Source organism: Bombina bombina, chromosome 1, assembly GCF_027579735.1.
Source record: "Bombina bombina isolate aBomBom1 chromosome 1, aBomBom1.pri, whole genome shotgun sequence".
NCBI classification, from domain to species: domain Eukaryota; kingdom Metazoa; phylum Chordata; class Amphibia; order Anura; family Bombinatoridae; genus Bombina; species Bombina bombina.
In genome coordinates this window covers 227981114-228005666 of record NC_069499.1, presented here as the reverse complement: position 1 = coordinate 228005666, position 24553 = coordinate 227981114, and the positions used below count along the sequence as shown (strand labels likewise).

Genomic DNA, 24553 nt, shown 5'->3' with positions numbered 1-24553 from the left:
TCCAGATATATATAAAAAACACTTTATATAAAAATATAACAGTGTACAATAAAAAATCAGTAGAATTCGCTACGCGTTTCTCAGAGCTACCACTCTGTTTCCTCAGGCAAGTTAACATAGTGCAGTATTATGTTACATTATCTTAGCGACCGCTTTAACAATCAAAAGATTTTAGACCCCAATGTTAAACATACCTTGGTACCTCCAGGCTCGGTTTGCGGGCGCTAGGGTTGCCACCTGTACCTTAAAATACAGAACACTTATAAGTTACACATGCTGCAGGGTGTGCAGGGAGAAATATTTATAGTGCTGTACAGAAACACAATACATGTTCCTCCCTGCAGCATGTGTAACTCATAAGTGTCCAGGAAAAGATGGCTGAGGTGGCAACCCTAGCGGGCGCGCTGTCTAATCACAACGTACTCGATCACACTATTGAACTACCAGACTAGAGTGGGAGTGAGCTACATTTAGTTCAATAGCGTGATCGGGCGCTCTATGATTAGACAGCGTGGCTGCAAACCACTTTTAAAAGGAAGACCTGATCAGAAGAGCCTGGAGAAGAAAGGAGGTAAGTGTAACTTTGGGGGCTAAAATCTTTTGATTTTTAAAGCTGTCGCTAAGACAATCATACATAATTCTACACTATGTGCAGAATTATGTAACATTATTTTTTAAGTGTACTGTCCCTTTAAGAATTTCACCAGGGATCTTACGTTGCAGGATAATCATTTTAGATCATCTCACCTAAGCGGAGAGCATTCAACACTGCCACTACAAACCTCCGCTATTCAAATAAGCTTTATATTAACCCTCATTATTTAGTGAACAGCTCCTCTTCGACATTTTAAAGGGGAATTCATGCACCATAAAGTAATCCACCCTGCAATATCTTTATATAAAATAAATGTTTTAAAAACATTAAAACGATGTATTGCATTTTAAATAAAAAAGGAAAGGCAGAACACCATTAGGAACGTGCACTGCAATTGTCTGCGTTTAGCCTATTTGATGCAAAGCTCTATGAAATTCTTCCAGTTATAATGCTTGCCAGTAACAATCATGAACTCCATCCCGCAACGACAATACCATCTCACATACTTCCTGTTTATGTAACCTCATTGCCTAGCAACTGAAAGTTGCCGCGGCCTTTCAAACTAAATACAAAATGAAGCGTGGTGGTAGTGCCCACCTTAAGGAGGCTTTGTTGGCCTTATGTCGTGTACTAGCCGGTTCTGGGGCTTATCTAAACCCGGAGATCTTCCGCAGGGCTAAGTTTAACCGGCCAGAGGCTGTAAGTATGCTAGAAGTTCGTACAACAAGATACTTCATTTTGGGAGCTGTCAACGTTAACATCACGTGACTGTTCACTTGTCTTGTTCAGGGTCTATCTAACGTGCGCGCGCGTACTACTTGTTCTTTAAATGTATATCTGCCATACATAAAAAGCCTCATTACTAGAAGTACAAGTAGTGATAGTATATTTTTGTCTTCTGTTATTGTATGGAAAAAAATGTGGTGCATAGCATATGCTTTGCTTACTGTATTTCCCTCAACACTTAATAGCAATAACACATGATAAATGTTTGCCATTAAAACCCTGTATTCTTCCCAGCCAGAAAAAACACCCCCAAACTAATGTTTTCTGTGAAACATAAAAGATGCATTATAAAACTCTTTAAAAACAATGTTTGGGGAAAAGCAAAAAAAAAAAAATAAAAAAAAAAAAATTCTGAAAGTTCCTATGGTTATTTGACTTCCATATCAGATCGGTATAGTTGATGGCAATGAGGTTAATTTCAATAAGGAAGAACTAGGAGGATGCTTTTTGTGTACATGCATAACGTAAAGTTAAGAATATTGTGATTATTTTGCTGTGACAGGAGCGAGCTGCACTTAGTCTTATGGCGCGGTCGGGCCGGGCTGTGACTATACAGCTGGCCCGATGCGCTGACTAAATATAACAGACCCGCTCAGCAGAGAGCGGGTCTGTAAAAGCGCCATATTTTTAACAAATTAAAAGGTAAAAAATGCATTTATAGCTATAGCACCTAAATAATGTTATATAATTCTGCACTATGTGCACAATTATATAACATTATTTTTAAGGTTTACTGTCCCTTTAATGTGAATCACTTTCAAGCTTGGAACATGTGATTCCTGTTGGTGGTATAGCAAGGAGACAGACTTAAAGTTTGTGAGAAAAGCTGCTTTTTTCTGTTATAAGGTGATGAGAGTCCACAAGCCTTGACATTTGGGATTAAACTCCACTCCAACAAGAGACAGGCAAAAATTACCTATCATAAAAGCGTTAATCCTTCATGATTCAACTCAGTTTTGTTTTTTGCCTTTATAGGAGAACAGGTGAAATGGTGTTATGCTCATACATCTTCATAGAAAGGGGTGCTCAAACTGCTGTGAAGCCCATTATCCCCCTCACGACCGGGAATAAGACAGAGGAGTACCATAGGAAGTGAGAATAATTCTCCTGAGGGAGGTTTTTCACTTGCCTGCCACAGGTGTTGCTGGGACTGGTCCTTCAGAGTCCCTCTGTTTGCCTTGTCAGGTACATGCTATGTCAAATCATGAGTTAGTATTATATAACTAGGATGGGCTCTTCTGCTGGATGCAAGATGTATGTTGAAGGGTAAGATCAGTAGAGAGTGTTTGAAAGTAAGTAATTATCCTACATGCTCACAGCCTCCAGGGTTCTAAACAGGTGTTGTATATTTTGGTACAGCAGAACCAGGTGTCACTTCTGATATGGAGCACACATTTGACAGTATCTGAGGTTGAGATATTTATTGTTAAAGGGGTAACGAGAGACAGCACAGTGTATACTTTGCATGCCTATTATTTTTCACATAGCTGTTTCTTGACAGCTCATTGTTGGATTTCTGCAGCGCAGCGTTATCTTTCTGTCACTTCATATTATCAGTGCGTCTTTGGGGGATAGTGTATTAGTGCCTCTAATTACATTTTTAATTGTGGCGTAAGGGGCTTTAATAGCGTTGCCCAAAATTTCAGACAGTCCTCTTTGTTAATTTTTCAGGGCCGCATTGCAAATGATTCGCAAAGCATACTTGGAGGCGGGCAGAGCTGCTACTTGGTCTTCTCTCCATACCTTTACGAAATGTTTTTGCCTCTTCAGAGGCTGCATTTGGCAAAAGTGTCTGGTCTATAAAATGTCTGCTTATAATTTTTCTGTCCCACCCTTTTCTTTATGGATCAATGGACTCAACAGCTTGGGTATTGGATCCCAAATGTCAGGGCTCGTGGACTCTCACCAGCTTATGAAAGAAAACAAAATTTATGTTTACCTTATAATCGCCTTTCTTTCATGGTGGTGAGAGTCCACATGATACTCCTTATATTCTTGTTCTATCCGAAGTGGCATCCCTGCTTTGTTCTTCCTGCTCTTCTGTTTTTCTTCTTTTCTTGGTGGAAGGAAGTTTAATCCTAAATGTCAACGCTTGTGGACTCTCACCACCATGAAAGAAAGAAATTGATCAAATAAACATCTTTTTTTTTTTTTATCTCCCACTGCAGAATAAACACAATCAGGCAGCATACTTTGCAGTGTTGCTCGCATGTTATTAATGGAACACTAAAGTCAAAATTAAACTTTCAGGATTCATTCACAGCATGCAGTTTTAAAACACTTCACAAATTACTTCCATTATCAAATTGAACATGTGCAAGAGTTCATAGTATATATGTATATGCCTTTAATGATTAGCTGATGGCTTTTACATGATGAAGGGGGCAGATAAAATGGAAGTAAGAAATTCACGCTGGGGGCACGATATTCAAATGCATATTTCAGTCACGCCAGTCACACAAATTGCCAGCTGGGCGAAATGTTATAAAAAAAAAAAAAGTGGTCTAACCCTCGTACAGACGAGTGGCAATGTTCCTTCCATAGGATATAAAAGGGCTCGCTGCCTTTTCAACAATTTAACCACATCGCCAGTGAATGCGGATTTCGGGCAGTGTGGAGAGGGCATGTTTTTAAAGCATATTTACACAACATATACTATGCGTTCAGTAAATATAAAATTTTTCTGTTTAGTAAGAGTTTAAAAAAAAAAAAGATTTCTTACACTTGCTTAAGTGTAATAAAACAGGTTGAGATCTGTGCATATCATAAAAGGGCTAATTAAGTAAAAATAGTTTGCATAATTTTTTTTTTTTTTAAAAATAGCTGGCAAGTATTTTAAAATAATTTTCAAAAATAAGCAAAAATTACTTATAGCCATGCTGTCTGGAGCACTGTGCTCCACCCCCCCTTATCAGTGTTTAGACACAGGCATTGTATTTTAACTGAGTTCACAGCTTCTAGGCATGCTCCAGCAGATAATCCCTATGCATTTTTACATTCTAACAAAGCAACAATAGATATAGGTGCAGCCATAGAAGGAAATGTGTGGGGGGAGTAAGAGCTTTACAATTCGGAAACCTAAAAGAAAGGGTTAATGGTGAGGCACTGCAGTATAGATTTTCCGGTTCAAGTAATTTAAGTACATATTATTATATTTTGTCTCTATCCCAACTTGTTTTATATCACTTAATCATGCCACTGAAAGTGTGGAGAGACAGGTATGTGTAAAAAGGCAAAGGGACACTGAACCCAAATGTCTTCTTTCGTGATTCAGATAGAGCATGAAATTTTAAGCAACTTTCTAATTTACTCCTATTATCAATTTTTCTTCGTTCTCTTGCTATCTTTATTTAAAAAAAAAGAAGGCATCTAACCTAAGGAGCCAGCCATTTTTTGGTTCAGACCCTTGGACAACACTTGTTTATTGGTGGCTGAATTTATCCACCAATCAGCAAGAACAACCCAGGTTGTTCACCAAAAATGGGCCGGCATCTAAACTTACATTCTTGCTTTTTAAATAAAGATACCAAGAGAATGAAGAAAATTTCATAATAGGAGTAAATTAGAAAGTTGCTTTAAATTGCATGCTCTATCTGAATCACGAAAGTAAAAATTTGGGTTCAGTGTCCCTTTAACCTAAGCTGTTGGATATTGTTTAGAACATTAGAACTACCTGGCGATGTTTCCCCATTATAACACAGGTTACTCCCCTGGAATGCCCAGGAAATACCTAGGGAGCACCTATAAATATGGTAAGGGAAAAAAAAAAAAGCCTTAAGAAAAAAATATGAGCTGGGGTATGGTGATCATATTGCACATGTGCATATGATGTGTTATATGAATATATTATACTTTACACACCGCTTTTCTTTCCCCTTATAATGAGTAACTTATTTATCTCTTCAGACTCCTGAATTTTGGAAGCTTTTGTATTGTCTGTTGAAAGAGATCTACAGAGAAAAAGACAGTTCTGTGCCTTCAAGTGAAAGTGAAAAGTTTGGTAAGTATTTATTCAGAAATTAAAGGGACAGTAAATTATATTTTGTTTTACTTCAATTGTGCAAAATTAGTCATTTAATTGTTATGCTCCCATAAAAAATATGCTCCCAAGAAAAAAAATAAAAAAAAAAATTGATGCTCTGCAAAGTCCATAGTTGATATTTTAAGACCACCTTCCTTGCACTGCATTTTTTTTTTTATCTGTCACAGGGTTGCTCTTAAATTACAACCTGCTTGCTTTCACCGTTAACTGCAATGTAGAATGCCCCTGTGTTGAATAAAGTAGCCGACAGCGCAGGATCGTGGTTCAAAAACAAACTTGTGATGCTTCTTTTTTAACCCCTTACCGACCACTGACGTACCCTGTATGCTGGCAGTAATTTTTCTACTATGACTATTTATTTTTAAATCTTTTTATTGAGGTTTTAAAGTATGCATAACATCAAAAAATAGTAAAATTGCAAGTCCGATGGGGTTCAACTCAATAATATGAAGTTTTTTGGATAGCATGACAAGATTGTATACTTATTTATCTTTTATATGTTATAGAAAGCATAACCGTTCTAGACGGAGTATCTTGGTTAACCAGTAATCACAGATCAGAGCCCATATCAAACCTCATTTATATTTACCTTGGCTATTTCCCTTTATGTTCAATGGCCACTTTAGGGCTTTTAATGGTGGGAGCTTAAGTAATTGAGGATAGTAGTGTTATGTAATACATAGCCTGTTAAAATGCAGGGGAGAGTGTCACGAATACCTCAGGATTTAGTTGCTAAGGGGTTAATTCTCTTTAGCCTGTGAGCTAAAAAAGATTTGTTTTTCAAGAAGAACTGTGTGTTTGTGTTTTCTTTGAAGTGCTAGGAGCCTCATAAATCCTGTGTAGTATACAGGAACAGACCTTTATGGCTCAAACTGTCAGCAGAGGGCATGATACAGAACAGTGCCTCTGCACAGAAACTGATAAGGTCAATAAAGGGACATGGGTTTCATGTAGTATAATGTTTAAAACATATTATGACAGTAAATGAAGGTAAATATGACAACCCTGTCATATTTGATATCAAACTGATTTGCACAATGAAACCAAGAGATTGCCTACCTGCTTATATGAAAATAGATTTACCTAGCAGAAATTATAATGTGTTCTATAAGTTCAGGCAAAGACTTAGAGTTTATTGGAGGTCGTTAAATGTAGGGGTTTCCTAGCCCCTGCGAAAAGGGTTGGGAAGCAACCTGGTCTCTTGAAAATTGTATAAAGTTTGATGTTTCAACATGTAAAATTGTTCATTCTACATGGGAGGCTGCTACAGCATGAGTGACCATCTTCTCTTGCCCATCTCCCTGGGGCAGACTTATAAGCTAGGAAAGTATTAGGTCTGTTATTTTCTTAATTTTATTTTAACCTGTTTGCTGTGTGTAATTTTATTTGTAACAACTTTTTATTAATAATGCATTGTGCATAATGTTTTTGGCATAATAAATAATTCCTTTATTAAGCGTTGGCCTTTGTCTAATAATTGAACCACGTTACTGAAAGGACTAGAGTATTAGAACTGTATATTTTAGGTTATTTTCTGCTAAATTGTATTCTGAGAGTTCATGTGTAAGTCTGGGTTTTTTCTTAGGATTTTCCCTTTAATAAATCATAAGTGGTGGCAGCTTAGATATTGTAGTTAGTTTAGTGTGGGTGGCATTAAAGGGGAATTTTGGGCATTTCTTTTAAGTCTAGTACAGACTAGAGAGTGTTGTTAACCCTTGCACCCACTGAACTAAATCACAAGTTTGCCTGGTGTGGCTAGATTGTGATACATTAGTGACAGTAGAAGGGGTCTGATAACCCTTTTTGTGGTGCCAAACAAGTGACTGGCGCAGAGTTGGTGAACCTTGGTCATCACAAATTGGTGGGCAGCGGTGTAGATATTTTTTTTATTAGATTTTAGTGCTTGTGGATTTGCTAGTGTGAAAATCCCGGTACTAAAATAAATTGTTTCGTACAATTTCCAAAGGCTAAAACTCAGTGCATTATATAGTCACACATTGCAAACAGTCCCCTTCCCTATTCTCTGTTTTTCTTTTCTATTTTATTTTTGCTATGGAGACATATGAGCAGCAGACTAAAGAGACGCTGGCACTGTTATGCCAGGAGCGTGATATTCCAACCCATGGAAAGAACAAAGATGGACTAATACAAGCTCTTTTTGAATATGATAACAGCCAAGCCACCCCAGCTGGAGTCTCAGGAGAGGTGTCTGCAGCTGTGGGCAGTGATTCATCAGGATCTGGGGATTCATTGGACTGTTATTTGCTAACTGTTATGAAATATATGGGCTCAGTGGATGCAAGTTTGCGCATGGAACTGATTGCAAAATTTTATGAGACAGGCGGCTGTGGCTGAGAGACAGGCGGCTGTGGAAGCAGCTGAGAGACAGGCTGAGAGAGAGTATCAGCTACAGCTTGTACGGTTGGAGAGAGGGTGGTCTCACTTGTTGTAAGTGAACCTAGAGACCCACCTGTTCCCAGAGTGCGTGCAGAGAATTTTCCCACTCTGGAGAAAGATGGGGTTGTGGATGTATTCCTGCGTAGCTTTGAGAAAGTTTGCAGACAGTTCCAGCTGCCAAGGAAGCAGTGGGCCAAGTACCTTACCCCTGGCCTGAAAGGTCCTGCACTGGAGGCTTTTGCTGAACTACCCCCAGAGTTTGATCAGGACTATGATGCCATTAAAGCTGCACTGCAGAGGAGATATAATCTTACTCCTGAGGTGTACAGGAAGAAATTCCGTTCTCTGCAGAAAGGTTCGTCAGAGAGCTATACTGCAGCTGTTGGAAACCTGATAACAGCCTTTAAACAGTGGGTCAGAGGGCTAAAGGTTGCCACTATGGAGGAGCTGGAAGATCTGATAGTGAAGGAGCAATTTTTGCAGCTGTGCCCAGCAGAAGTTCAAGAATGGGTTTTGGATCTTAAACCCATAACAGCATTGGAAGCTGGTGAGCTGGCTGATTTTTAAACAGCCAACAGGTCACCAGTGAATGGGAGAAAATCCTTTGCTAAGGGGGATCCACCTGGAAAGGAGCTGCTGCACGATCCCCCTTCACAAAACCTGCTGTGCCTTTGTCTAGTTTGTCTGCTCTCTCTGTTGAAAGGAGGGGTGAGTACTGCACCTGGGCAGGGGGATACCCGCAGGTGTTTTGCTTGCAACAAAGTGGGCCACATCAGCTCCACTTGCCCAGAGAAGATTAACTTGGAGCAATTAGCTGGAGAGGGTAATCCCTCAGAAGTACCCACATCTGTTTGTTTGTTACACATCCAGAGGAAAGCAACAAGGAGAACTTGCAACCTGTGCTTTTCGGAACTAAGGTAACACTTGGACTTCGGGACACAGGTGCAGCAGTGACTCTTGTACGTCCAGGGCTGGTGAGCTCTAAGGACATTATTCATGGCAGTACTGTAGCAGGGGGAATGAAACTTGCAGTGCCTATGGCACAGGTATATCTTGATTGGGGAGCGGGGAGAGGTTTAAGAAATGTGGGGGTATCTGAAAATATTCCTAATGATGTTTTACTGGGTACTGATCTGGGTAGATTGTTATCTCTTTATGTGCCTGACAATGCTACATGTGACTTAGTGACAGTTGTAGACCATTATGTGCAAAGGGCTGTGTGTAAAAATACTCAGAGACATTCTGACCAGGAGAGAGGACAGAGTGCATGTGTGCAAAGTGCTGTGCCTGAACTGGGGGTGTCTGTGCTGAGATGTGAACCTGTAAGAGGGGAGACTGACTGGGGAGAACGACGGATAGATGGTGTGTGTCTTCCTGTGATTAGACCAGCAGTATCTGCAGAATTAAAGTTAACTGTATAGCATGAGACTGACGGGGGGGGGGGGAAGGCAGATAGACTGTGTGGGTCTGTCTGTGCCTTAACAGAGTTTAACTGTACAGGAAGAAACTGTCTGTGAGAGGAGGCGTGGTGAGTGTCTGTCTGTGATTGAATCAGTGGATTCTATAGAAGGAGGTGGGACTGACGGGGGAGAGAATGACTGGGTGACTGGGCTGCTGGATGGTGTGTGCCAGTTTGTGCTAGAACTAATTGGGCCCCCTGTGGAAAAGACACAATATATGGGATAAATGGCAGAAGGAAGATGTGTGCTTGTCCGCACCAGTGTCAGAAGGATCCCAACTTCTGTTTGAGGATGTGAAGTGGCAGACTGTGAGAGAGAGAGAGAGAGGGGGGGAGAATGTAACCCCCTCTATAACAGAAGCAGCAGAGCCCCAGAATCCAGAGTGTGTGGGGGAGGAGGGTACAGGATACTCTTTGAGGGACCCCCAGAGTGAGTGTGAAAGATTGTGGGTGACAGAGACCCCAGTAATCTCAGCTGTGACCTATAAACAGACTGCACAGACTAGGGGACAGAGACTGACACAGACTGCAGACACAGGGGGGAGGAGTACAGAGAAGTGTATTTACACAGTCCCACAGTACCATTCAGCAGATACACTAATAGGTGTGCTGAATCAGAGTCCCCAGCAGGCTCAGCAGCTAGGACCCACAGTGGAGAGGAGGGGGGCAGTTAGTCAACCCCCTACCAACCATAGCAGAGTGCAGGAGTACAGGAATCCTACTCCAGTGGTAGTTAAGCAGCAACTGACAGCACACAATTATGTTCAGAGAGCACACAATATGTAGCAAGACCCTAGGCTTCACAGGCACCTCTGTAACACGGGATGATGTGTTATTCAGGGATAAGATGCAAGCCTTATTGGGGGAGGTACCTGGAAAACCTAGAGATGCCAATGCCATAGTCCTACAAAAACGGTTGCAGGATTTTACTGCCAGAGAGGGAGTATATGAGATGGGGCAAAATGTTCTGGTACTAACACCCATGAGGCAGAACCAGCTACAGGCTGCATGGGAGTGGCCCTGCAATATATTAAATCAGCTGGGTAGAGCAACTAGTGTGTCATTTTTAAATGGAGGGCATCATGATGGTAAAACTGCCATGTGCAACTGGTCTGGCAATGGTATTCTCACCGCAAGGGGACACTCTTTGATACGCATCGGGAGTGGCTTGTAGCCACCCCCTTTTGCGTCTCTTATTGGAGGAGGTGTCACGAATACCTCAGGATTTAGTTGCTAAGGGGTTAATTCTCTTTAGCCTGTGAGCTAAAAAAAATTGTTTTTCAAGAAGAACTGTGTGTTTGTGTTTTCTTTGAAGTGCCAGGAGACTCATAAATCCTGTGTAGTATACAGGAACAGACCTTTATGGCTCAAACTGTCAGCAGAGGGCATGATACAGAACAGTGCCTCTGCACAGAAACTGATAAGGTCAATAAAGGGACATGGGTTTCATGTAGTATAATGTTTAAAACATATTATGACAGTAAATGAAGGTAAATATGACAACCCTGTCATATTTGATATCAAACTGATTTGCACAATGAAACCAAAAGATTGCCTACCTGCTTATATGAAAATAGAGTTACCTAGCATATATTATAATGTGTTCTATAAGTTCAGGCAAAGACTTAGAGTTTATTGGAGGTCGTAAAAGGTAGGGGGTTTCCTAGCCCCTGCGAAAAGGGTTGGGAAGCAACCTGATCTCTTGAAAATTGTATAAAGTTTGATGTTTCAACATGTAAAATGCTACAGCGTGAGTGACCATCTTCTCTTGCCCATCTCCCTGGGGCAGACTTATAAGCTAGGAAAGTTTTAGGTCTGTTATTTTCTTCATTTTATTTTACCCTGTTTGCTGTGTGTAATTTTATTTGTAATAACTTTTTATTAATAATGCATTGTGCATAATATTTTTGGCATACTAAATAATTCCTTTATTAAGCTTTGGCCTTTGTCTAATAATTGAGCCATGTTACTGAAAGGACTGGAGTATTAGAACTGTATATTTTAGGTTATTTTCTGCTAAATTGTATTCTGAGAGTTAATGTGTAAGTCTGGGTTTTTTCTTAGGATTTTCCCTTTAATAAATCGTAAGTGGTGACAGCTTAGATATTGTAGTTAGTTTAGTGTGGGTGGCATTAAAGGGGAGTTTTGGGCATTTCTTTTCAGTCTAGTACAGACTAGAGAGTGTTGTTAACCCTTGCACCCACTGAACTAAATCACAAGCTTGCCTGGTGTGGCTAGATTATGATACATTAGTGATAGTAGAATGAGTCTGATAACCCTTTTTGTGCCAAACAAGTGACTGGCGCAAGGTTAGTGAACCTTGGTCGTCACAGAGAGTGTTATGTGAGAATATATAGGGGGGAAAAGGGACTGTTATTAAAAACTTTTCATAAAACCTCTAAAATAGTAATTTGAGGGGATAGGCCCGAGGGATATCTTTTCCTTTTGTTTACTTCAGTAAACTTTAATGGGGGGAGGTCCTATGCTTGTAGTATCTAGCTGTAAGCTAGCATATTATATTAATTCTGAAACCTCCGTATATATATATATGTATGTATGTATGTATGTATGTATGTGTGTGTGTGTATATATATATATATATATATATATATATATATATATATATATATATATATATCTATATATATATATATATCTATATATATATATATATCTATATATATATATATATATATATATATATATATATATATATATATATATATATATATATATATATATATATATATATATATATATATATATATATATATATATATATAAAAGCATAATATAATCCAGTAAATTTATATAAAGTAAGTGATAAATGCCACAAGCTATGTGGTGTCATATGAGAGTCATATGAGAGTATATATATATATATATATATATATATTTATATTTATATATATATATATATATATATATATATATATATATATATACATAATATAATCCAGTACATTTATATAAAGTAAGTAATAAATGCCACAAGCTATGTGGTGTCATATGAGAGTATGGACCCCAAGGAGAGATTGTCTTGTAGCATGTGTAGAGAGCCCTAAGGAGTTTCAAATATAAGACGAACCTATATACCCATATATCATCTGACTAAAATTAGATTGAAAAGGTTCGCTACAAGGATTTAACCACTGCTATATCCTGAAGAGTAGTACCACTTATCTTGTGGGGACCACGGATAGAGAGAGACAAAATGATTTTTTCAGGTTTTCTTCTATAGTGAGTGCACATTAAAAAGAACTTATAACTTATAGGGTGTGTTGATAAAGTGTATAACAAAATGGACTTAATACTCCCCAGCTAAGAAGGCGTTAAAAAAAAAAAACACAATTCAACTATAGCTTGAAATAGCAACTTAGTATTTGAACTGCTTATGCAGCTTGAGTAGATTCTATGCTGCCTGGGATGTAGCATATGTGGCTTATAGAAATTTAATGTAGCTTTGTCTGGGACATGCACGAGTATATGGGGATGTATATATTACTATATGATCATATATGACTATCTCGGCCGCAGGTAGTCTGACTATATGGTCTACAAGGTGCTAACATGTCTCTTCGCAAAAGCTATGATAATATATACTAATAAGTTGCTGGTATTAGGTGTTAGTGTAGTGTTAAAACTAAACTGAACAATATAGCTGTTAGCTGATTTAGGAGATCTCATTGGGACTAAGACACAAAACTAGGCATTAACTTCAGTCAGTATAACATTTAACTATAAACATTGAATAACCCCACTGTATATATGGTATGCATTATAAAATATATACCCCATTTTAATATCTAACAGAGGGCTGGGAAAGTCCAGAGCATAAAACCCATTCTATCCTACTCCCCCTCTCAGTCCATCCGACCTGTGGGTTTAATAGTAGACAGTGACACATGAGAACTGCAGTCTTAGGGGCAGATAATGGCTTGTAGGATCGTCGCCATCTAAGGTCATAGGCAGGCCGCCATGTTTTTTGAGAGTAGTGAGACATTATTTCTCATACATGTTCTCGCAGCTTGGGTACAGTTCTGGGGTTGCATCCAGACCAGTTTTTTGGAGATGGGGTCTCGTTGCATAGTGAGAACCGTTTCTTCCTCTGGAACGGTATATAAGATCTTCTGATTTCTAGGGGTTTGGGATCTGAAATACGTAACTACTTCTTTATCTCTGCTAAACCTATTTGGGTTTGTAGCTTTAACATTCACTATTGTCAGTATATGGCCGGGTTATAACACAATATATTTAATAATTATAATTATTCTTTAAAATAAACCCTCAATCAATATGCATATACTAGAAACCATAAAATGAATATAAATTCCTGAATTCTTTTTATTAGTTAATATCTATAAACACTTTGAAATATATTTGTAGGAACCAGAGTATGAGTCAATACTATACACGTTTAAAACTATTAAAATATGCTATGCAAAGTTCATAAAAGTTTACCTTTAAAACTAGCCTTATTCACAATAGCCTTTCATTCAATTAACGCAATGAGATTCGAAGATATTTAGCTACTAACATTCAAACTGGTACAATCAACAGTGCTAAGTTAAACAATAGGACAATATACACTTTAATTGAAATACCAGAGATATATTATATATATATATATATATATATATATATATATATATATATATATTCTATATGTGAACAGTTAGTTTAAACTACACAGGCTATGAATACAAGGTTATAATACAATTTATTTCTTTAAGTCTACTACATACAGCAACAATGCATGTTTATTTTAAATATTTTGCATATAAAAAGGCAAGCTTAAAATTACACAGGACTATGAATATAATTCTAAAATATAAATATGCTCTTTAAATCTTTCAGTTGTAGTTTAACTGCAGTGACTATGCATATATTTTGTTTTAAAGTATTATCTGTAATTAGCAATCTTTTTATACTTTACCCAGATAAACAAATCGATATCCAATATTTCTCAACCAGTCCAATCTCACCTCAGAATACCAAAATTGGAGTATTGTTGCATATGGAGAATAAAAGTAGCTGTTTGCTTATAATAACTGCAGCAGTTATTCGTCCAGGGTTTCAGCAAAACAGTTTACCAGCCACAGTTAGCAAGAGTTAGCGAGCAGCCTCCTTCTTTTTTTTTCTCTCTCTATGCTTGGGGTTAAATCATCTGATATCACCCTCCCCTTTTTTGATCAGTACCATCGTTGGTGAGATTGGGAACGCACAACGGAAGCTTGTCTCGGATTGGTTATCTGGGAAGTATCTCTCTGATTGGCCCTAGAAAATTTCATTTTTAACAGCCAAAGCCTTCTGGCTGTGATACTGGACCTTGGCCATCGGGGGGCAGCAGACAAACAGATTCATTTAATCATTTCTAACATTTAAAAATATTTCTTTAAAATGTGTAATAAATGCCATAATTTCTTTACTTTAATAATTTTACATTTTTAAATGTATTGTACTATGTCACATTATTCCTTCTGATTACAGGTAGCCCTCAGTTTACGCCGGGGTTAGGTTCCAGAAGGAATGGTTGTAAATTGAAACCGTTGTAAATTAAAACCCAGTTTATAATGTAAGTCAATGGGAAGTGAGGGAGATAGGTTCCAGGCCCCTCTCAAAATTGTCATAAGTAACACCTAATACATTATTTTTAAAGCTTTGAAATGAAGACTTTAAATGCTAAACAGCAGTATAAACCTAATAAAATAATCACACAACACACAATATATAATTACACTAAGTTAAATGAACAAAAACATTTGCTAAACAGCATTATAAACCTAATAAAATAATCACACAACACAGACTTTACTTGCATTTTTCTGAAACAGTTCTTTCTATGCATTCCCATCTGGACTGATTTATAGACAGGAAGATCTTGTTCCTTTGAAATCTGCTCGATAGCTCAGGTCTGGTTAAACTGATTAATTTCAGCTTGCTTGGCTTTGCTGCAACACAAGCGGACAGCTCCACCTAATGGCTATTTTAATAAATGCACTGCTTCTCAATGCTTTTCAATAGCAGTCACATGACTGGAAAAAAAGGTTGTTATTCTGAAACGGTGTAAATTGAACCGTTGTAAAACGAGGGCCACCTGTATTGTAATATGAAACATCAGTATTCTTTTTAATATCATATTACATCAGAGTAATTTATACTGCTAACTATTAGCTTAAAATCCATTTAAAATAGTCTTCAGTATCCTGGCATTTATATAAAAACCATAGCGTATTTCATATTCAGTACTGCACTGCATCCCAACATGAATATAATATATTTCATATTTCTAATAAATCCTGAATGCATGAATCTTGTCTATGGTCCATATTCATAGGACATCTTGTTATTATATGTCTGAAAAATATAGAGATACAGAGGTTATTATTCCATGCAGATTAATATTTCATATCTGTATATCTCTCTTTGAGAGGATAAAATACTCAGGATATCATTTAAAATATCAATTAGATATGTACTTCTTAGATGCCTGGAATGAAAGAGATAATTGTTAGAATGCCATTTTAAATCCTAAAACATTCTATGCTTCCAAAATATATATATATACATACACACATTCATTTCTATGCAGTGTTTAAAATTATACAAAAATCCAGCAGATTATAGATTGTTATATAGTTATTTAAGTTTTCAGGCTGTATAAAAAAAAAAATCTGAATTCATGTAGTTACACTATAACATGTGTCTTTGCTGGTCAACTTTCATTGCTTCAATTACACAGCAGGGATCAATTTGCATCGAAATGTAAATGGTTACTTTCCCACAAAATATGTCACCTATGCTAGACTACCAGGCAACGTTGTAAGGAGTAGGAGATTTTATCATATATTTCCAGGTAGTGACATATGGCCTTTTGAAATGGTTGTTAAAGTTAAGTAAACCAAATGTTTTATTGTCCTCACTTGGATTCCTTTTAACTTTGCATACTGAATGGGGGAGGACTGAATATGGGTTTCAAGTCAATTTTTCTGAATGAATGAATCATTTGGTACTGATTAGCCAAATATATATATATATATATATATATATATATATATATATTAATCTTTACATATACCTTGACATAAATAGCCAAATATATAATAATATATATTAATCTTTACATATACCTTGACACTATATCCCAAGCAGGAGCACTTGCTGAGTCTATTTTAAAGTGTGTATGAACTATACTGTGTATGAACTCACACTGTATTCATGATCGTCTCTTGCTGTCGCTATTATATTGCAGTAGAGAGTAATGAGGTCTCCTATGGTGGATACTGTTCCGCTTTCCCCTGCTAATATCTTAGATTTGCAGGTGTCCCCAGATGTACATGTGGTCTGATGAGTAAGGTGTCATTGCCTTAGTGTCTCCCCTCTGGCCGGGTCCAGGATATAGGCCTCAATCAAAATGCTTTATATTGTCTTGCACAGGAATCTGGACATATGGCCTGAGCAGGTGTAATTGTTCAGCCTGTACAAGCGGCTCTATGTCGCTGCCTGGGGCAGAGTTGTCCTCCCTGCACAAGCTGCAGTCAGCTCCTTAACTCGTGAGCCGATGCGCTCACACGTGTCTAAAGATGGCCACCACGGTGTCTTCACTGCCGAGAGCAGCATGAAGATATTGGAGCTCTCGTTTCCATCTAGGACTCCTCTAAAGTAGTACAAGTTATATGTAGGTATCTCAGGAGCTGTAGAAAAGTACGACCGCTTGGCTTCTGAGCTAGCTCCGCCCCCCATAACTACTTTGACTTTAGATGCCTTGAAGCTGTGGCTCTATTGAGTTACCAAGCCCTGGGTAATCATTACTAGAGAGCTGAAATGTTTTTGGCCAGCCAATAGGCTTAGACATATGTTGAGTTCATCATTTTATTTAGATAAGTCAGAACACACAGTGATGCTCCAAGTTTTGTGACTGCTGTGAAATAATTAGTTTTTTCTTTCAGAACATTGTTTATTTCCCCTAAAACTGTAGAGATTTATATAAGAAGAAAGGTAAGATTTGATAAATGTATGAGAAGCAGGGCGCTTTTTTTTTTTTTTTTTTTTTTGAAGCAGGTAGTCTGTCTTTTAAGGATGGAAAAGGATTATAAAATGGGAAGCTGTTGTCCTTTGATTTGAACAGTAATTTAACTTTTAATTACCAGTAACACACAAAACTATGAAGTAACTCCTTGGATGCCAGAAACAAGTGCAAAACTCTAATTAATCCCTTTAGCCTTCAGCAAAACATGCACTAAAGAGGTTTAACCAATGATAGAATCATACATGCAGCAGTAACCGAAAACCCTTGATTGCCAGAAACACATACAATCAATCAGGAATTTAAGACTGGGAATAGCATACCTGTATATGCAGCAGTGATTTAACCTCACTAGATTACAAGTGGAGTGCTAATTTAATGTGCACCCATAAATTAACCAGAGGTCTGACATCTGGTTAATTAAAAAAAATGTCCCCAAAGTGTAGTGTGCCTTAATAAAAAAAAAAAAATCTTTATTTTTTTTTAAAAATAAGCTGTTAAAGTGAGCGGGTGTGGTTTGTTAGAAAAAACCCGGCACTTAAAAGTGCCTTTACATTGCGTTCTATGGGGACTGTGTTAAAACTGTAAATATATATATGTATATGCTTATATACATGTATATTTGTGTTCATATTTGTATATACGCATATACATATATATCTTAAATGTTCTGCCCATCGCTGTGTGACTTACCCCCTTTGCTGCGCTAGATTCGGTGCCGTGTATGACGGCATCAGAATGAGGCTCCCATTGGAGCCTATGGAAGTGCATTTGCATGAGCGCAAAGCTTCCCAGCAATGCGAATGTGAGGTTGCGTTCGCATTGCGATTTACCTATATCAGCGCACATTTGTGTGCGCTGGTGTCACGAGTGGAGCGCAAATATTAAGTAAGTAACACATTCATAGTGGTTAATCCCTTTATTTCGAGAAACACATACACAAGTAATCAAGCTTAAATCTTGCCAAATACCAAGTGTCTTGCCACCTAAAAAAAAATGTGAGCCTGTAAATGCCTAGTTTTGCTCAGTCTGACAAGGTCTGAATCTTCACTGCTGCTCCCTTCCCCTTTGTAGCAGACACTGTCACAGAACCTTGCCATTCCCACCTAGCTGAACCTTTGGCCCACTGTTGCAAGGCCCAGCGTTATTTTACTTCCTTTCATGTTAGTTCCCCTTTTATGTTGAAATAATTTTTATTAATTTTTATATAGGTAAACATAAACAGCATCATTTTCAATTTTATAATTGTACAAGTGTCTTCTGAGAGTTAGCATTCCACATCAAACATATTAAAGTTTACATATGATGTTACCTCCTAACATTATACACTAATATGTTCTTTAGCCTTTTCTTAAACCATAACATTTTGTACTCATATTGTATTCAAGTGATGCCTAACCCTGTAATCCCTTTCCCCCAACTATTACCCGCCCCCTCCCCCCCTCCAAGAGGTGCCATGTTTTCTGAACTAAAAGCTAAATACCTTCAAATTATATCTCAGTATGTACCTATCTTCTACTTTTTCCGTGTTAGTTTCATCCTGGGTTAGTTACCACTATCCGACCTAAATAGACTTCTCCTATTCTTAACATTTCTGCTGCTAACTTATTTCTGCTTGTCTCTGATGGTGCTCCGACCTCAATATCCAGTAAAACCAAATCTTATTAAACTGCTCTGGCTGTCCCTGTGACCAAGCGGCTAGTTCTGACAGAGTGTACGTCTCTGTAATTTTCCCCATCACCTCTTGCCATGAGGGTACCCCTAATTTCCAGTGGCGTGCTATACAGATTCTCAGACATGTGCAAAGAATTTTGATGAATTTATTAATTGTTGTGTTAAAGGGTGTCACTTTTTTATGAAGTAACGCTTGTGACATTGTTAGGGTCACTCTCTCTTCTAGCAGTGTACTTATCAGTTCTGAGAGTCTACCCCATAGTGTTTGGACTTCCTGACATTCCCACCACATATGTTTAAATGTGCCCTTTTCTTGGCAACCTCTATAGCAGTTGTCGTTGTGCGTTATAGAATAATGGGCCGTCCTTACTGGTGTCAGGTACCATCTGTACATTACTTTTATACAATTTTCTCTCATGTCTGCACTTATCAGACCCCTGTATGAATTCAACGACAACTCGTTCCAGTCCTCTGTCTCCCAAGTTTCTAGTGTGTCCCTTTCCCATCTCTCAGTCACTTCTAATTTGGACCCGTGTTTAGTCTTTTGAATTAAGACGTAGATTCGAGATATCAGCTTTTTCCCTCTATCTGCCTTTATTATCATTCTTTCAAGTTCTGTAGGGCGTTGTTCCTGTTTGTGCGACATGTATGTTACTATTGCTGACCTAACCTGTAAATACACAAACCAATGTAACCGTTCCGGTTCTATTTGATCTCTAATTTGGTTGAACGTAATCACCGCGGACCCCAGCAAGAAGTCAGCCACCCTGTATAACCCTTTATTCGCCCATTTGTCTACTATTTTTCTTATATCTTGTGGCAATAGAAACCTGACAGGTCTCGCCGTTGATTCTGGGTTGCATAATCGCAGTCTTTTCGCGGTCCTATTCCATAACTTGAATGCCTCTATTGTTATTGGCGACCTATAGGTCTCCCGGTTAATTATTACCTCTGAATCCCAGATAATGTCCGCTGCTCTCGAACTACTTGTTATCTCTGATTCTATTTGTGACCATATCAATCCACTATCCTGTTTGCTTAATACAACCGTCTGTGCCAGCCTCGCGGCCTGATAATATTCCACTAAATTTGGAACCCCCACACCTCCTGCCTGTCTGTGCAATTGTAGTAGTTGGGATGCTATTCTAGGTCTCCCTGCTCCTCTCAAATATTTCAAAAGATCCGTTTGTAGTGCCTCCAGTTCCGGTAAGGGGATACTGGTCGGAACCGCTCTGAACAAGTACATTAATCTGGGTAGGACATTCATTTTAATAGACATTAATCTCCCATACCATGAGAAGTTACTTTTTCTCCATTTCCTGAGATCCGCTCTAATAGCTTTATAAACCGGGACATAATTTAACTTATACAAATCTGACAAGTTTTCGCCTATCTTTATTCCTAGGTAAGTGATAGAGCTCTTAGCCCAAGCGAATTCAAAATTCAGCTCGATCATTTTTTTAGTATGAGGAGGTAAGTTAACTGCTAGTGCCTCACATTTATCCGAATTTAATTTGTAGCCAGAAATCTCTGAGTATTCATGTAAAGTTTGATAGAGGTGTGGCAGCGAACTCAGTGGCCTAGTGATTGTCAACAGTACATCATCCGCAAATAGCATAGTCTTATATTCAGAAGTCCCTATTTTTACCCCCGCAATATCTCCCGAGTTCCTTATACACGCAGCCAAAGGCTCAATACATATCGCGAATATCAGTGGCGACAGCGGGCATCCCTGCCTTGTTCCATTCAGAATGTCTATTTGCTTTGATAAGTATCCCGCCGCCCCCACCACTGCCGTCGGTTTTGAATATATGCTACCTAGCGCCTGCATAATAGCTCCACTGAAACCCATGGCCGATAACACCTTAAACATGAAATTCCAGTCCACCCTGTCGAACGCCTTTTCTGCGTCGAGCGACAGGAATAGAGCTGGAATCCCCTTTACCTTCACATAGTCTAGCAAAGAAAGCGTTCTCCTAACATTATCTGGCGCCTCTCTGTCTTGTACGAACCCCACCTGGTCCTGATGGACCAGGGAGGGTAAAATTCGCTTTAATCTGTTTGCCATAACTTTAGCAAAAATTTTTATATCATGATTAATTAGGGATATGGGTCTATAGTTTTGGCAAAGTTTTGTATTCTTCCCGCTCTTTGGTATCACAATAATTTTTGCCTGAAGCATTTCTCTAGGTATATCCCACCCCTCCATAATCCCATTGCAGAGATTGGTTATGTGGGGTATCAGTTCCTTCTTAAAAAGTTTGTAATATTCACCCGTTAACCCGTCGGGGCCTGCCGCCTTACCTATTTTTAAGTCTTTAATTACCCCCAGTACTTCGTTATTTGTTATTTTTGAGTTAAGGCTTTCCAAGTCCTCACTCGATAGCGTTCTCAAATTCGCTCTATCTAAAAATTTAGAAATTTGGTTATCTATGTTTCCTGTTCTTACTTTCTTCCCATCGTATAATTGTGCATAGTAGCGGGCAAAGCTATCTGATATCTCCTGTGGGTTCGAGGTGATTTCTCCTTTTGATGTTACTAACTTGGGGATGGAAAAAAACTTATTGTTTTCCCTTAACTTACTCGCCAGATATCTGTCTGGCTTATTAGCATACACAAAATAGTGGGCCTTCAGCCTCAAAGCAGCTCTAATTGATGTATCGTTCAGTAATTTAGCTAACTCCTTTCTCTTGTCTACTAAAGTTTTATATGTTTTCCCTGATAGCGTGCGCTGGTGTTCTCTCTCGAGTTGTTCCACCTCCCCTTGTAGTGCTCTAGCTTGTGCTGTTGTTTGTTTATTTCTCAGTGATTTTTCCTTTATTAGCAACCCTCTTAATACTGATTTATGGGCTGCCCATATCGTCAGCGGATTATCTACGGAACCTAAATTTACTTCCCAATATTCCTTCAATGCCTTTTGAATCCTACCATGTATTTCAGGGTTTTTCAGTAAAGTCGGGTTGTATGTCCAAGATCGCTGTCTAGCAAAGTTTATGAGGCCCGTAAGTTCTAGAAAGATAAGTGAGTGGTCTGACCAGACACAAGTCTGCGTGTTCGTAGTCACTAAGTTTGGTGCTAGAATTTGGCTGATGTAAATGTAGTCGAGAATTGTGTAGGTCTTGTGTGCTGGTGAGTAATAGGTATATTCCCGCTCTGTGTTACCCAAAGCCTCCCATGAATCCACTAACCCATGTTCCTCCAACGAACTGCGAACTGATTTAACTATGCTGTTGTGTCTATGTTGTTTACTTGTTGTTTTCAAAGTCTCAGAGCCATTAAAAGAGGTCATATTAACATTAAAGTCCCCGGCTACAATTAGTCTGTTTTTTTCCCAATGAGTGAGTAGTGTAGACAATTCCTTAAAGAATAAGTTCTGAGACTCGTTGGGGGCGTATACATTACACAGTGTGACTTTCGTGCCTTGCAACGTACCCTGGACTATTACGTACCTCCCATTCTTATCTCTTGTTACCCTCTCCAGCACAAAATCTAGTGATCTATGTATCAAGATTGATACTCCTCTTTTCTTAGACTCTGTTGTGGCATGATAATGTAATGGGAAATGATGTGACCAGAACCCTGGAATATTGTCTTTCACAAAATGTGTCTCTTGCAGAAATATAATCTTAGCGTTTGTTTTCAGGTATTGAGACATTGCGGTCTTTCTTTTGATGTCTGTATTAAGGCCTCTCGCGTTGTGCGAGAGGAGAATCAAATTATGTGGCATTAATATACTTTCCCCAGCTTCCTCCTAATTCTATTTCTTCCCTTCTCAGCTCAGTGTCTGCTAAATAGTAGAGATCACGCTTCTCGCTATAGTCTGTTTTCCCAACCCTATCTTCCTCCCATTTTATATCATTCCCTCCTTTTCTAAACGTAACTGGCACCTCCTGGTTAAAAACATTAAGCAACCAACAATAACAAAACAAATAAACTGTACATTTCACATTTTCAGCCAAAATTTGCCTCATAGTAACCAAACAGGCAATATAGTTAACTCGTCATATATTCTTAATAACATTTAAGACTGTGATAAATATTTAAATACAGGAACCCCAGACATTTTTGTAACAGGACACTTCTCCTATTGAACCGTTTGTTTGCCTCAATGTGACTGTGTCCTGTTTCCCTTATACTTGTTCAAAATTGTCTTTTGACCATTATCATGAAGTTGTTAGAGTCTTTGTTGTGTCCTTCATATAGTCTGTACTTATCACTTTACAACAAAAAGAAAAGGCAAATCTAACACAGTATAGAAAAAATACGTAAACAAGAAACAAAACATTTTAGATAACAAGAAACCATACTCATCTGTCTAATGATCTGCGTATGTCTCTGTTTTCATAACCTGTCTTCTTCCAGGCCATGGCGGCCCCAGTTCCGCCAAATGGCTCAATTCAGACCCAAAGGTCTATTCACTCCATTATTTCTTCAATTCATTGTTTTCCTCTCTGAACATACTCTCAGTGCTTCAAGTCTTCCTTCTTTTCTCAGGTACTTTATCCCATCTTTTCTGAAGAGGTGGTCTATTCTGTTCCTCCTTTCTTGTGGGTGAATGTCGCTGCTGTTGTTGAGCTGGTAAGTCCAACTTCAGCTTTCTGCATATTTCAGGTATCTCGTCCGGATCTTTGATGATTAGCATTCGGTTTTCCCATGTAATTTGCAGCGCAAACGGGAAGCCCCATCTATACGGTATCTGAGCCTTCCGTAGCTGTGTGGTGAGGGGTCTAAGTGCACCCCTTCTTTGTAGAGTCCTCGTACATAAATCTTGATAGAACTGCACCACATTTCCTTGATGTTTAAAGGTAGGATTTCTTCGTGCTGCAGCCAAGATCTCTTCTTTTTCCTGATATCTAAGCATCTTGATGATGATATCACGTGGAGGATCATCCCCCTTAGGTTTGGGTCGTAGGGCCCTGTGTGCCCGTTCCATTTGAAATCTCTGCGCCTCCTCGGTGCCCGTTATGCCTTGGAACAAAGATAGCAAATATGAGTTTAGTTCTTTCGGGGCCACCGACTCTGGAACTCCTTTCAGCCGTATATTACACCTGCGACTCCGATTTTCCAAATCTTCCAATTTGTCATAGATGTCATCTATATCATGTTGGTGGGCACTTGTGTGATTTGAAATCTCATTTAACCCTTCTGCTAAGGCTTCCCCGCTTTCTTCAAGTGAGTTCACTCTGTTTCCTAGTTCTCCCATTTCTTGTTTGAGTTCTGTCAGACTGCTAGCAACAGTGTTCTGCAACATCTCCATTTTTTCAAGAAGCTTTTCAAAATTTGTGGAAATGTCCTGTTTTGACACCAGGTTATCTAAGTCTGCTTTTGTCAGTGGTGTCAGCCTGTCTGTTTCTTTTGAGTATCCTGCAGAGGATTCCTGCTCTTCATCTGCTCTAGATGACTGCTGCTCTGGGGATTTGTCTCCTCTGCTAGTTTTGAAGAAAATGGGAGCAGTTGTCTGCTTTCCTCCTAATGTAGTTTTTGAGCTTCGTTTGGATGTCATGCTGAAATCTCCCTGATGTCAGACTTTTTAATATGTTTTAAATCGTTCTGTATAACTTGCAAAAGTCAATA

At 38.6% G+C, this 24553-nt stretch overlaps 1 protein-coding gene across 3 annotated transcripts in view; it reads left to right on the top strand.

The window, feature by feature from the left end:
• TEDC1 (tubulin epsilon and delta complex 1) overlaps positions 1–24553 on the top strand; it is a 473641-nt gene that overhangs the window by 4854 nt on the left and 444234 nt on the right. For 2 of the 3 annotated variants that reach the window (XM_053697858.1, XM_053697857.1), the window contains exon 2: positions 5288–5381. In XM_053697858.1, coding sequence (XP_053553833.1) covers positions 5288–5381 — 94 coding nt within the window. Of the gene's footprint in view, positions 1–1168; positions 1295–5287; positions 5382–24553 lie in introns of those variants that run through there. The other variant, XM_053697856.1, reaches the window with a different exon arrangement.